This window comes from Chaetodon trifascialis, chromosome 5 (assembly GCF_039877785.1).
Source record: "Chaetodon trifascialis isolate fChaTrf1 chromosome 5, fChaTrf1.hap1, whole genome shotgun sequence".
Lineage (NCBI taxonomy): Eukaryota > Metazoa > Chordata > Actinopteri > Chaetodontiformes > Chaetodontidae > Chaetodon > Chaetodon trifascialis.
The window spans coordinates 427,806-441,563 of NC_092060.1; the positions used below are offsets into that span (position 1 = coordinate 427,806).

General features: G+C 40.4%; 2 protein-coding genes across 5 annotated transcripts in view; both read left to right on the forward strand.

Moving 5' to 3' along the window:
• The first annotated feature begins 510 nt into the window (after positions 1-510).
• slbp (stem-loop histone mRNA binding protein) lies at positions 511-8,036 on the forward strand. Of its 2 annotated transcripts, none has more exons than XM_070962586.1 (8): positions 511-716; positions 1,910-2,032; positions 2,949-3,062; positions 3,154-3,225; positions 3,431-3,553; positions 4,015-4,170; positions 4,311-4,419; positions 7,475-8,036. In XM_070962586.1, exons 1-8 carry the CDS (start codon positions 649-651, stop codon positions 7,544-7,546), a joined length of 837 nt encoding a protein of 278 aa, XP_070818687.1. In that variant the 5' UTR covers positions 511-648; the 3' UTR covers positions 7,547-8,036. The 2 variants fall into 2 exon arrangements, with proteins under 2 accessions (XP_070818687.1, XP_070818688.1); XM_070962587.1 differs by having other exon boundaries at positions 3,160-3,225.
• A 356-nt stretch (positions 8,037-8,392) lies between these two features.
• The window catches only part of immt (inner membrane protein, mitochondrial (mitofilin)), a 39,198-nt gene continuing 33,832 nt past the window's right edge, over positions 8,393-13,758 (forward strand). For 2 of the 3 annotated variants that reach the window (XM_070962723.1, XM_070962725.1), the window contains exons 1-3: positions 8,393-8,582; positions 9,887-9,954; positions 10,500-10,689. In XM_070962723.1, the coding sequence (XP_070818824.1) occupies positions 8,547-8,582; positions 9,887-9,954; positions 10,500-10,689 (294 nt within the window). In that variant the 5' untranslated portion in view covers positions 8,393-8,546. The remainder of the gene's footprint in view (positions 8,583-9,886; positions 9,955-10,499; positions 10,690-13,758) is intronic. The other variant, XM_070962724.1, reaches the window with a different exon arrangement.

Below are 13,758 nucleotides of genomic sequence, written 5' to 3' on the forward strand. Positions count from 1 at the left end.
TGATCTTGCAAAACAAAAATGATGAACTCTGTTGTAATGTAATTCTATGTCTAGCAAAATTCTTTATCCACAAGAATAGAGCACTGAAATCATCCCTCAAATTTATTGTCTTCCTGAATGAATTTAAAACGTACACGAAGTCTTTAAACCTTCTTAAAAGTATAAAAGCACAGAAATTATATGATATTTTAATTTCCCCACTGAATTGAATAGCTGAAATTAATTTGAATTCCCCTGATATCAATGTTTATTGGCTTGTTATTTTACTGTATTCTTTTAATTTTATTCTTTTAATAATATGTTTACCTTAATTCTACCTCAATGCTAAGTTGTTGTTCCCTTGGCAACCTCTTTATACGATTGCAATGTTTGTTTAATGAAAGTTGCCATACTTGGTTATTTTTGTACCTTTTTCAATAAAGCATTAAAAAAAAAAGTATATAGATATACTTCCGGGTCATTTCTCTTAGATCGGAAACTGAAGATTCTATTCTACCGCAACCCGGAGATGTACAGCCACCTTTTCCGGCCATGTGACTTCTTCGACTGTTTGGGGTCGCGCGTCTTTCAGTGTTGGCGGGTATCTTTTGGGAACCTGCTGTAAAGCGTCTTTGTTGAACACAGAAATAATTTACCTTGACAGATATTATGAAGAAAATGTGTGACTGGGCAGGAGGCAGAAGATACGAATCTCACAACAGCGAACATGACAACCGGTACGTGTTTAATTTTGTAGTTTCACCTAACGCTACTCAAATAATCGTTATGACGAGATTTCATTGTCTTCATCCACTCAATGGAGGGCATTATGTTCAGCTGAAATGCTTGCTTCGAAATATACTTCTCTAGATGTTTAGCTTGTTGCAAAACACATCTGCTGGCAACGTATGATTGACTAATATAAGCGAACGCTGATCCTACACCTTTCCTGTGGTAGCTATAACTTTAATACTTAGTTTATAGTGACGGGCCACTCCTAACACTGGGACGCACACAACCTGTTCAGTTGTTCGTGGCATGTCTGGAAAGGCAGAGAAAGAGGCGGTAAACTGTAATGTCGAGTAAAACAGATCAAGTACTTGCCGCTTGAATTATAATTTGTGCAGATTGCTCTATGGTTATTTAATCACGTTGATAAGATGACTAATGTTGTATATAACATGAACAGTAAACCCAGTGGGAAACGACTGTCTGTAGTTACTCGCGACCCTAAAACATTCCGTATACAGGGTTGGATAGGTAGGTATATGATGGATGAATAGACGATCAGAACATTCGGAAATAGGAAGTAGTACTTTTTAACGAATTGTTTATATTCCATTAAACGAAGGAAAGCTGGTTTATTTACTAGAATTATGCCTCGTGTATTAACATGACGTTACTTTCGAGTCACAAAGGTCACTTTCGTTTTCTTTAAAGGATAACGTTAATCAACCGGTGATGTTAGCGAAACCCAAAAGCTCACACTTAAACCACTGTTCTAGCTTTCTTTTCAGAATCCTCAAAGAAACTATCTGGATTAAATAAATACTCCGTCCGCTAACGTTACACCATAACAAAGATTTTTAACTTTTTCCTTTTCCTAATTTGCGACTGCATTTCCTCTCCAGGTAGCCGACGAGCTACCATCTTTGTTTTGATTCAAAAGCGTCACCATTAAATACTAATACTAATTAAACATAGAGGCTGCATGCAGTCTGCAAGTCAGCTCTGCATTTGATGCATTAAGTAACAAGGCACATTTTGGTGTGTATTGCCTAACTTAGTACTGTGTTGATTGTTTGAGACAGGTAGAAATCTTCTCTTCAGATATGCCTGTGGTGAAGATCTGTAAAAATGAAGTTGAACATATGCTTGTATGTGTGTATGTTTAAATACAATTCTTAATTGTGTCTTCTCTGCCTTGGAGCTATGGCCCTTCTCGGTGGTCCCACTGCAGGAAGAGAGGGATTGATGGAAGCCTGCGGGCCAACAGAGAGACACACAGTCATGATAGGGAAACCAGTGGCCACTCTGACAGTAGACATGACAGGTAAGAGAGAAGTATATTTACATTTATATGTGCAAGTGAGCCATCTTTTTAAATAAATCTACATACAATTGTACACAGTGACAGGTGGATGAAAAACTTTAAGCAGCCCTTCAAGGCTGGGGCTGAAGCTCACATGTCCATTGAAAGGCTAAGAAGCCTGCATTTTCTATGTTACGTCTCTTTACTCTCACTAAGAAGTGGGCGTAAAATCTAACTGTTATTGTTTAGCGTGTTACTGTGAACTAATTAATAGATGCATTGTCCAAAAAGCCTAAATAGAAAAAAAAAATTTTGACTCAAAATATGGATGTACCTTATTAGTATAGTTCAGGCCTAGTGTCCACCATGCACATGCATTTTAAGATGGGTATAAATTTAATTACATTACTGCTTTATATTATGTGGGAATGCTCTCATAATTCTGATTAGGTATTTCTAGGATACATCACCATTTATCTTAATTATTATCCTCTCTTTTTATCCCAGTAATGTGCCAATCACATAGTTAAACTGAAAAGGCTTAAGAACTGTCTAACTCAGTGCCTTCTGCAGCATCAGGAACATTTCAAGCTTGTCGTCATTAGTCATATGGTATTTTTTATTTGATACAAGAAGAATGGATTGAAGTGGTAGTTTGGAGTTTAAAGCTTTGGTATCATCTGTCCATCTCTGAAGAAAAAGCATTTTTGGAAATAATGAACGAGTATTATCAATAAAAACTCTTAAACTGAGTTAACTTGGTGCATTCTTACAGGCTACTGTAGGCAGTGTTTTTGCACATTTTTGAATCCCTGGGTTAACATGCTGATCACAGGCCTGTGGGTAGCCACAACAACATCTGCTTGCACCATGACAACAGTAACTTTACATTCCCCTCATTATGTTTACTCTGGTATGTACCCCTTGTGTATTTTAGTTTCACCACTCCAGAGAGCACAGGCCCAGTGTCTCGCTGTGGTAGACAGGCTGACTGGGGCAGCCAGGTGGAGGATGATGAGATGAGGAGAGATGTACACAGAGACATGCAGCGGTAACCAAACTCTGCCTTTATTTCATTGGTTTTATCTCTGATTCTAAGCACCCTCTTCCCTGAGTGCCAACTTCACTGATTCTGTGGTTAGTTACAGGAGAAGGATACTGGGTGCAGAAGTCACCCAGAGAGAGAGAAAGACCTCCTCTGGCTCTTCTGGGAGGTATGTCACCATGTCTATTCATGACCATTAAACTCAGAATATTAATTGGTTGATAAAACAGTCTTCTGAACACAGGCCAACATGCTATAAAATGCATTACATCTGATATTTAGATGTTCCATTCACAATTAATCAGAGCCTGTAGCATCTTTATTGTATAAGTCTATTTGTGTGAATGGGGGGTAAGCCTGTCTGTCTACCGCAGCTGTGACTCCAAAGAGGGAGAGAGCATGGAGACTGATGAGGCTGTGTTACTACGACGACAGAAACAGATAAACTATGGCAAGAATACACTGGCCTACGACCGATACGTTAAAGAAGTTCCAAAGTAGGTCTATGCGTGCGCGCGCGCGCACACACACACACACACACACACACACACACACACACACACACATAGAGTTAATTTTATTTAATTTTATTTTTTGTATCGCGCCAGATCATAACAGAAGTCATTTAAGGATACCTTTCCTATAGAACAGGTCTATACCATGTCCTTTTATTAAACAAACTAAATAGCCTTGTGTTATCTAATTTGCGCGACGGCATGTCATTTCTGTCTCTACATGGTCGAGTGTTTACAATTCTCCTCTGCTCTTGTGCAGAGGCAGAGAGATTTCTGTTCTGTAGGAGAAATAAATGAAAGTTGATGTGCTGGCACTATTGCATCTCGCTCAAAAGAGTAATGTGTTAATACAATCAATACGAATAAGTAATGTTTTACAACAAATAAATGACATGTTTACGTTTTGGTTTCCATTGTATTTCTTTTCCTCCTTTCTTTTCCAGACACATGCGTCAGCCAGGTGTTCACCCAAAGACTCCCAATAAGTTCAGGAAGTACAGCCGTCGCTCCTGGGACCAGCAAATTAAACTGTGGAAGGTCAAGCTCCATGCCTGGGACCCCCCAGCAAAGGATGGCCAAGACAAAGTCCTCAATAACATGTAAGAAGATGTTTGGCCTTGAACAAGATACAAGTCCCCTGAGGCCTGTAGAGACCAGATCCTATACACAGTCTGTCCAATATCAGTCCACTGTTCATCATGTTTATGTGTTTTGTCATTTTGTCCATTTGTGCCTGCAGTGAGGAGTTGGGTATGGATGATGTAATGGACATTGAGCTGGACTTCCCAACTTTGTCAGACTCCCAGAACTCCCCAGCCTCTCTCACCGTACGCAGGCTTTCATTGGAGGTGAGTTTGACTGTTAAGTAGAATTGCATCACACCATATCTGAAGCTAAAAATCAAACAACACTTGTTTGTGTCTGCAGGGGACAAAGTAGACATAGGGTTGAGGTTTAATATTAAAACCCTTAGAAATCTATTTATGTTTTCTACATTTTGAAGTAGCAGAAATGATTAGTGCTAAAATTTTAGTAATTTTAAAACACTTTGTCTGATGAGTCCATGTCGATAATTCTGTAGCAATCTCCCACTAAATAAGTGTCATTGTAAAATTATTTAGTAATATATTATTTGATAAACGTCCAATAGGGTAAGAGTCTTTTCATCAGAGCACGAGTCAGCTGAACATGGAAAAATTCCTGCATTGTTTATCAACAAATATAGAATTCAACATCTATTAGGGGTGTAACAATACACAAAAATCTCGGTTCGATACGTACCTCGGTTTTGAGAATTTTCTTGTTGTTCATTTGGGTGTTTATTATTTGTAAACAACAAATTACTGTAACAACTTACTGTTTTATACAAACAGGAAAATGAAATAAATGCAAAGTGCTGCCTGGTAATAAGTTAAATAAAATACTCAAATAAACAACAAATGTATGAAATATTATTAAAAAAATAAATTCCTTGTAAACAGCGTTTAACCAAACTTTTCAACAAGTAAAGTGCAGCAATAACAGTTCCAGCATGAAGCCCTGTTCAGTTTTACTCAACCTTCATATTTTTTGCCAGAAAAATTAACTTGTCCACATTGTCAGCGGTAAGTGCAGATCTGCTGGCAGTCACAATGTCCCCAGCGGTTGAAAATACCCTCTCGCTAAGGACAGAGGTAGCGGGTATGGCAAGATAGCGCCTTGCTAACTTTGCAGTTAGGGGATATATGGCCTCATTGGCCTTCCACCATAGAAGTGGGTCAGAGTGTACTGAAATACAACTCACTGCCTTTTATGCAGCAACCTCCTCCTTCACCAGCTGCAGAGTAGCAGCTGGGTGTCCTGTCTCTGGGGATGAAGCAGCTGCTGTTGTCCCTTTTGCCTCCTCACTCTGTAAAATAAAATACAAAAAAAGTAATAAATATTATTAAGTAAAGTAAATATATAGTCTGGGCGTCCCTGCTCAGACTGCTCCCCCCGCAACCCGGCCCCGGATAAGCGGAAGATAATGGATGGATGGATAAAGTAAATATTAGTGACACAAGCAATTTGTTGTTTCAAAATTATCAATGAAAAAGACAATATATGCACATAAAATTATTATATTATTATTATAAAATTATTACAATACCTCTCTTTCCATGGCCACAATCTCTGTGACAAGGCTGTTGTGGATCCTGTCATGGCAGGCATCATCCACATGAGTAAGAGGTTTAAACCTCGGGTCAGGTGCTGGGCATTTGTGGAGGAAGTCCTGACAAGAGGAGTATCTGTCCTCCAGGTTTTCTCTGATGGCAGCCTTGACTTGGGTCACTGTTGTGAGTTGTGAGTGCTACTGCACATGCTTTTGACAAGTCTTGGACAACAGAAGATTTAGCTTGTTCATAAAGTTGTGGAATTATTTTCTGGCTGAAGTGCGGACGAGTGGGAACTTCATACTGGGGCTCAATCACCTTGACCATGTGTTTAAAACCAGGATTTTCAAAAACTGAATATGGTCTTAGATCCGCTGCTATAAAAACTCCAATGGCTCTTGTTATAGCTTTGGCCCAGTCTGAATTGCCAGGGAGAGGCTGCTTGAATGCCGAGGCCAGCTGCGTTTGCACTATGTTGGTTTTTCTTCTTGTAGCATTGATATTAACACTCGGGTGGTGCCGTTTTAGTTGAGTTAGCATGTTTGTCATGTTGCTGGAGACATACCCGATCTCAGCTGAACAGTGTCGGCCCTCGTTTTATCCACCCGTCTTTCTCTGTTACAATATTTAACCAGGAAGCTGAAGTGTTCCCAAGCAGGAGACTTTAGTGACAGGGGAGGGTCTTCAAGCTCCGGTTTACTGCTAGCAGTAGCCATCATGCGCACGGGCTGCAGGTGTAGCTGCACATGTTAGCAGCAGAACGTAAACACACGCAACTTCCGGCCCGTGACCCAAAAAAACCCCCCAAAATTTCCAGCCTGTGAACTCACCCGTGCACAGCCCTGTACCGAACCGAACGTCACGTACCGAAATGCTTCAATACAAATACATGTATTGTTACACCCTTAACATCTATGGACATTGATTTTTCCACATTCCGAACATCCACCCATCCATCCATTGTCTATACCTGACTATCCTTTTTCGGGGTTGCGGGGGGGCTGGAGCCTATCCCAGCTGTCAATGGGTGAGAGGCAGGGTACACCCTGAACCGGTCACCAGTCGATCGCAGGGCAACATATACAGACAAACAACCATTCACACTCACATTCACACCTAAGGACAATTTTAGAGTCACCAATTAACCTAATGAGCATGTTTTTGGTCTGTGGGAGGAAGCCAGAGTACCCGGAGATAACCCACACATGCACGGGAAGAACATGCAAACTTCACACAGAAAGTCCCTGTCCTACCCGGGGATCGAGCCGGCGACCTTCTTGCTGTGAGGCACACGCACTACCTGCTGCTCCACCATGCCGCCCACATTCCAAACATTACATAACAAATAATTATTTTATGTGGAAATCGACAACTGCTTTTAAGGTCAACTCAGTAACGTAACTCTAAAAAACTCAAAGCTTTGTCTCCAGTTTGTCTAGATTGAGTACGAAATTCCCAGAAAGATCATTATTGCAAAGTTAACCATAAAGAAATCCTGTGTTGACCTGAATTAGATGAATATGTAATTTACCCAGTGAAATATTATATTGCAGCAAATAATGAAAACTTCATTATGAAGAATTGCAGAGAAATGAATGAGAGAACGTACACATACAATGTGCAGTCTTTCCATCTGTTGTATATTTTATTATAGTAAATCTGTTGTTTGAGACATGAAATGCAGAAAATTACCTGAAGTGGACATTCTCACGGAAAGCAGAGGAAAAGACACTTCTTTATTGAACTCGGTTACTTGTGCTCTCTTGCTTAGGGTGAAGACTGTCTGGGGACTCCAATTAAAGTGCAGAAGACAGAAAGCACAGCAGAGCGTGACATGGCATAGCGCACCATTGGCTCTCTCCAAGAATCTCCAATAACATGTACACACACATCTCAAATGGTTCACCCCACCCTTAATGTTACCCAGAATGACTCTGCTCCAGGTAGCAGTTAATCTACTCAGGGAGTCCTCTTTTATGACAAGATTTTCCATTCAATCAGCACTGATATGTGGCCTGGTCTAGCAGGCATCACTCATATGCAATTGATAGATTACATAATTGCTTTTTAGAATGTAAGAATACATAGAAACTGACTGTAATGAAAGGGCTCTCTAAACAGTTTAAAGGAGACAGGCAAACCAAAGGCAAAGTATTTTACTTTTAATGATTCATATTGACAGGATTATTTTCAAGTATGTACTAATGAGCATTACTTCATTTATATTGGGCTGTTTGTTTTTACATTGGTTGTTTTTTATCCAAATGTTACTGTCTTTCATATTGTTGTTTCTTTCATGATGAAGAATTTCAAATAAAACAAACTTGAATGTCTCATTGTCTTTATGACCAAAACTTTGCTGAATTAATACTCAATGTGGCTTTCCAGTGCCATTGATTATTTGACACAAGCAGCCGCTGAGCTTAATCAGTATGTAAACTTTGTTACCAGTCATGGCTTTACAGTGGAAGCACTCAACTCATCATTGCTCCATGTATACTATTAAATTTATGATAACTAGCCCTGTAAATTAAGCTTCCATTTACCTCTACCTGAACTTCAGTTTTACTTCTATTCTAGTGTCTATTTTGATATCCGTTAATCTCATTACCAAAGGTGCGCGCGCCATGCGCATGGTGTCTTCAGTTTAGAGACGCCTGCGTTTATTTCAATTTCTGAGTAGGGAGGCAGTATTGCGCAAACAAGCGTTTAAGATACCAACATTACAAAGAAGAAGAGGGAGACGGAACTAGAAAACGAGAGGCAGGAGAGAAGGAAGGAGATACTGCTGAGTAACTGTGAGAGTTAAATTGATTAGGGTTTGATAAAAGTGATTGAGAACCATGCTGAGGGCTTTTCTAAGAGGAGCTAATGCTCGGGTAAGACTTGTGTCTTAGATATAAACCACAGCTGGAGAGCAAAGCGACCACATTGGCATTAGCTTGTTGTCATTCAGTGACCGACAGCCTGCCTCAAAGTGTCAAAGAGAATTGTAATAAGTTTGGATTGTTAGCCATAATATGCTACCAATCGTTAAAGTTTAGAATTAACGCGACTCTTTATTTTGATGTCAGAAGAAAAGCGTGATAATATTAGTGCTAGGTCGTTAGCTTCCAGTGACAGATGGCTAATGCCATTTTAACCTTTAGCTAGCAAACGAGTTGAGCTAACGCTATGTTTTAACAATAGTGGCGAGGTCAGGCCAAACGCCCATCTACGATCTCGCAAAAGCCATTCTGTGTCTTCATTGTATTTCTCATTATTCATTTCTTGTTAACTTTTTCAAATATTGCTAACGCTCGATGTTTTTTTTTTTTTTAAGATTTATCTTCTTCATATTGGGCATCTCAATAGCATTTATTTGGCGTAAAACCCAAGGTATATCATATAGCAACAACACTCAGCGTACCATGAGCCATGTCTATGAAGTACATTTACATACATATTACAGCATCATGTAATGCAGCACTGTGTTGATGCTGTCTTTCCCGATTCAACAATCATAAACCTGATGCTTGTTTGTGTTTTGCACTAATTATCAATGCTAATATATGCTCACGTTATCTGTTTCATCTGGTGCAATACCATTACATCTTGTGAAATTTTGAAGTTGTAGGAAAAAAAGGACATGCAGCTCAGTGAGGACAAAAGATTAAAAAAGCCCAAAGACTGAACGAAAAACTACATATGCAAAAACAAATTATATACAAGAAGTGACATTTAAACATTGCAGGTATTTATGTTGACAGTGCGAGTAAGTGGTGAATGTACATGTTAAAAATGTTTATGGATTATGATTGGCCTGTAAGTGGATATTTTGGTGTCAGAGGGTTAGTGTCACTGCATGACTAACTGTTCATCAGGGTGACAGCACGTGGGAAGAAACTGTTGTTACTGTTACTCTATCTGTAAATGAGCTGTATCTGCTGATGCTGGTGCATAGACGATTGCAATCGGTATCAGTGGCAAAAAACATCATCGCGGCATGCCTGGTAATAAATGCTCTTAATTCTATCATTCAACCTCTAAAATAGTATTTTAAAGTCATCATGCAATTTAAAAATGCAAAATACATCAGGTAGTGATAACAATAATAATTTTAGACATTGAAGGTCGAACAGTAACAATGCATGAACGAGCTATCTGTCGAATATTGATTTTCTCTTATTGACCTGCTGTTCAGAAGACCTTCGGCAGAACCCGTCTAACCAATCTGCAGCACTGCCGGCACTACACAGCAGGAGAGACCAGGTAACACACACACACACACACACACACACACACACACACACACACACACTGTATAGAGATGAATTGTGCAAAATTTCAAGTGAGTCAAATGGGGGGTTTGCACATTACATTCAACCCTCTCAGTGATAGCAAGACATTATCAGAATCAGAATCGGCTTTATTGACCAAGGATGTGTTCACATATAAGGAATTTCACTCCAGTTTAAACAGTGTGCTCATTGTACTTGCATAGGAAAAAGGACATGGACCTTAACGAGAACAAAAAGACAAAAAACCCCAAAAGATTGAACAGTTGTCAAACCACATATTGACATAGGTTTTCCTATACATTGGTGGCCTTCCACAATATCAACACTGGCCAGCACATATTAATTTTTTTATTTTAAAGCTTGTTAGTAAGAGTTGTCTTTTTTGGTGACATTATAAAACATCCTACTGATGAAGAAAGTCTCCAACCCCCACAATTACACTGTCATTCTGGAGGAAACATCAACAGTGTTGACATAAAATTCATGTCTGTCCTTTGCTGTCCTCTTCAACCATAGTGGTGCTGCTAAAGTGGTTGCTGCTGGCCTGATGACAGTAAGCGGAGGCATTGGAGGAACAATACTCTATGCCAAATGGGACCCTAAATTCAGAGCAGCTGTGGAGAACAATGTTCCATACTCTGACTGGCTGTTGGGTCTGGCTTTGGGACCTGCTTCTCAAGATGGCGGCCCTCCCATGAAGAAACAGGTCAAGATGGATTCACAGCATGTTTTGACAATGTGCTAAGACTAGCTTAATTCTTGTCTTCATAAGACTGGATAGGGTAGGGTAGAGATAGAGACTACAACAGGATGTGAAAGAGAAAATCCACTCATAAACAGAGCTGGGAAATAAATCCAATTACTCTGAAACACAGATGTCTCTGGCCAGTCCTAAGAATTAGTATCAGGGCTGATTCAGGCATCTTTTAAAGGTCCTATATTATGAAAAAGTCACTTTTTCTGGGATTTGGGGTGTTATTTTGGCTCTCTGGTGCTGCCACGTGCATACAATCTGTGAAATAAGACCGTCCATGCTATTTTGAGTGAGATGCAGATTTCTGAAAGTACCCTGCCTGCAGTTTCCAGATGAGCCAGTCAAATTCGGTGTGGCCAATGACGTCATTGGCCAGCACATCTGAATATTGGCGGATTGGATGTGCGTAAGTTAGGCCACCCCCAGAGAATGATTAAGTTATACTCATAAATTGAAAGTACAAACATGAACCAAACCACAACCAAAATTAATGTTGAAATTATTAATTACCGAAAGTGCTTCATAAACTTCTGATTCCCAGAATTTATTAATTAACAAACTTAAATTGTGCCACTGCGGGAGGGCTTAGACAAAGACAGCGTGGTGCAGTCACCTATAAACAATTTAAAAACAACATACAGTGAGGTCAATAAGTATTTGATCACCCTGTGATTTTGCAAGTTCTCCCACTTAGAAATCATGGAGGGGTCTAAAATTTTCATCATAGGTGCATTTCCACTGTGAGAGACAGAATCTAAAAATAATCCAGAAATCACATTGTATGATTTTTTTTTAACAATTTATTTGTATATTACTGTGTCAAATAAGTATTTGATCACTTGAGTCAAACAATTTTAATATTTGGTACAGAAGCCTTTGTTAACAATTACAGAGGTCAAATGGTTCCTATAGTTCTTAGACCAGGTTATAGACCAGGTTTGCACACACTGCAGCAGGGATTTTGGCCCACTCCTCCATACAGATCTTCTCTAGATCTGTCAGGTTTCGGGGCTGTTGCTGAGCAACACAGAGTTTCAGCTCCCTCCAAAGATTTTCTATTGGATTTAGGTCTGGAGACTGGCTAGGCCACTCCAGAACCTTGATATGCTTCTTACGGAGACACTCCTTGGTTTTCCTGGCTGTGTGCTTCGGGTCATCGTCATGTTGGAAGACCCAGCCACGACCTATCTTCAACGCTCTGACTGAGGGAAGGAGGTTTTTGCCCAATATCTCACAATACACGGCCCTGTTCATCCTCTTCTTAATACAGTGCAGTCGTCCTGTCCCCTGTGCAGAAAAACACCCCCAGAGCATGATGCTTCCACCCCCATGCTTCACTGTAGGTATGGTGTTCTTGGGATGATACTCCTCCTTCTTCCTCCTCCAAACACAGCGAATGGAGTTAAGACCAAAAAGTTCTATTTTGGTCTCATCTGACCACATGACTTTCTTCCATGACTCCTCTAGATCATCCAGATGGTCATTGACAAACTTCAGATGGGCCTTGACATGGGCTGACTTCAGCAGGGGAACGTTCTGTGCACTGCATGATTTTAAACCATGACTTCTTAGTGTATTACTGATAGTAGCCTTGGAAACGGTGGTCCCAGCCCTCTTCAGGTCATTGACCAGCTCCTCCCGTGTAGTCATGGGCTGATTCTTCACCTTCCTTAGCATCATTGATACCCCACGAGATGAGATCTTGCGTGGGGCCCCAGTCCGAGGGACATTGACAGTCATCATTAGCCTCTTCCATTTTCTGACAGTTGCTCCAACAGTTGTTCTTTTCTCACCAAGCTGCTTGGCAATTGCCTCATAGCCCTTTCCAGCTTTGTGAAGGGCTACAATTTTGTCTCTTGTGTCTTTTGACAGCTCTTTGGTTTTGCCCATGTTGGTAGTTAGACTTTTGACTGATTGTGGGATGCCTTTATGAAAGCTAACGTCCTCACACAGGTGTTACTAAATTAGAATCATGAGCAGAGTGGAGTTGGACTGTGTAAAAGAAGCATAGCAGGTCTTTGCGGGTCAGAAATCTGTCTGATAAGCAAGTGATCAAATACTTATTTGACACAGTAATATACAAATAAATTGTTAAAAAAAATCATACAATGTGATTTCTGGATTTTTTTTAGATTCTGTCTCTCACAGTGGAAATGCACCTACGATGAAAATTTTAGACCCCTCCATGATTTCTAAGTGGGAGAACTTGCAAAATCACAGGGTGATCAAATACATATTGACTGTGAACACATACACCCAGTTCAGAGATCTTTAAGGTTTCTTCAGTATGTTCATATCAGTAAATCAGTCCCATGAAATATTGATTTCCCCCCAGAAGCCCAAGTCAAAAGAAAAGAACAAAAAACTCTGCTTATAGAGGCAGGTAAGTGACAAGTGCCGTACCTCTGATCAGTATAAAAAACTATGCCATCTCACCAGATATGTCCAGGTCCCGTTTGCGATGATACATAGGCACAGGTCATACCCCAAAACAAAAAACAATCCATACCTCGGTTAGAGTCCTTAAACCAACCCAACGTAGCCCTGTCTCTCTTTGCTCTCTGTCTTTCTCCCCCGACCAGTGTCACTTACCTGAAACAGCACATTCTGAAAGGGACTGAAACAGAGGGAAATAGAAGTAGCCGAGAATCTTTTCCTAAAAGCTATTTCCAGCAAACAGCTTCAAAAACATCCATCCATCCATTTTTTATACCGCCTATCCCTTTCGGGGTTGCGGGGGGGCTGGAGCCTATGCCAGCTGTCAACGGGCGAGAGGCGGGGTGCACCCTGGACCGGTCGCCAGGTCGCAGGGCAACACACAAGACAAACAACCATTCACACTCACACTCACACCTAGGGGCAATTATGGAGTCACCAGTTAACCTAATGAGCATGTTTTTTGGTCTGTGGGAGGAAGCTGAACCCGGAGAGAACCCACGCATGCACGGGAAGAACATGCAAACTTCACACAGAAAGGCCCAGCCCGGGGATCGAACTGGCAACCTTCTTGCTGTGAGGCAC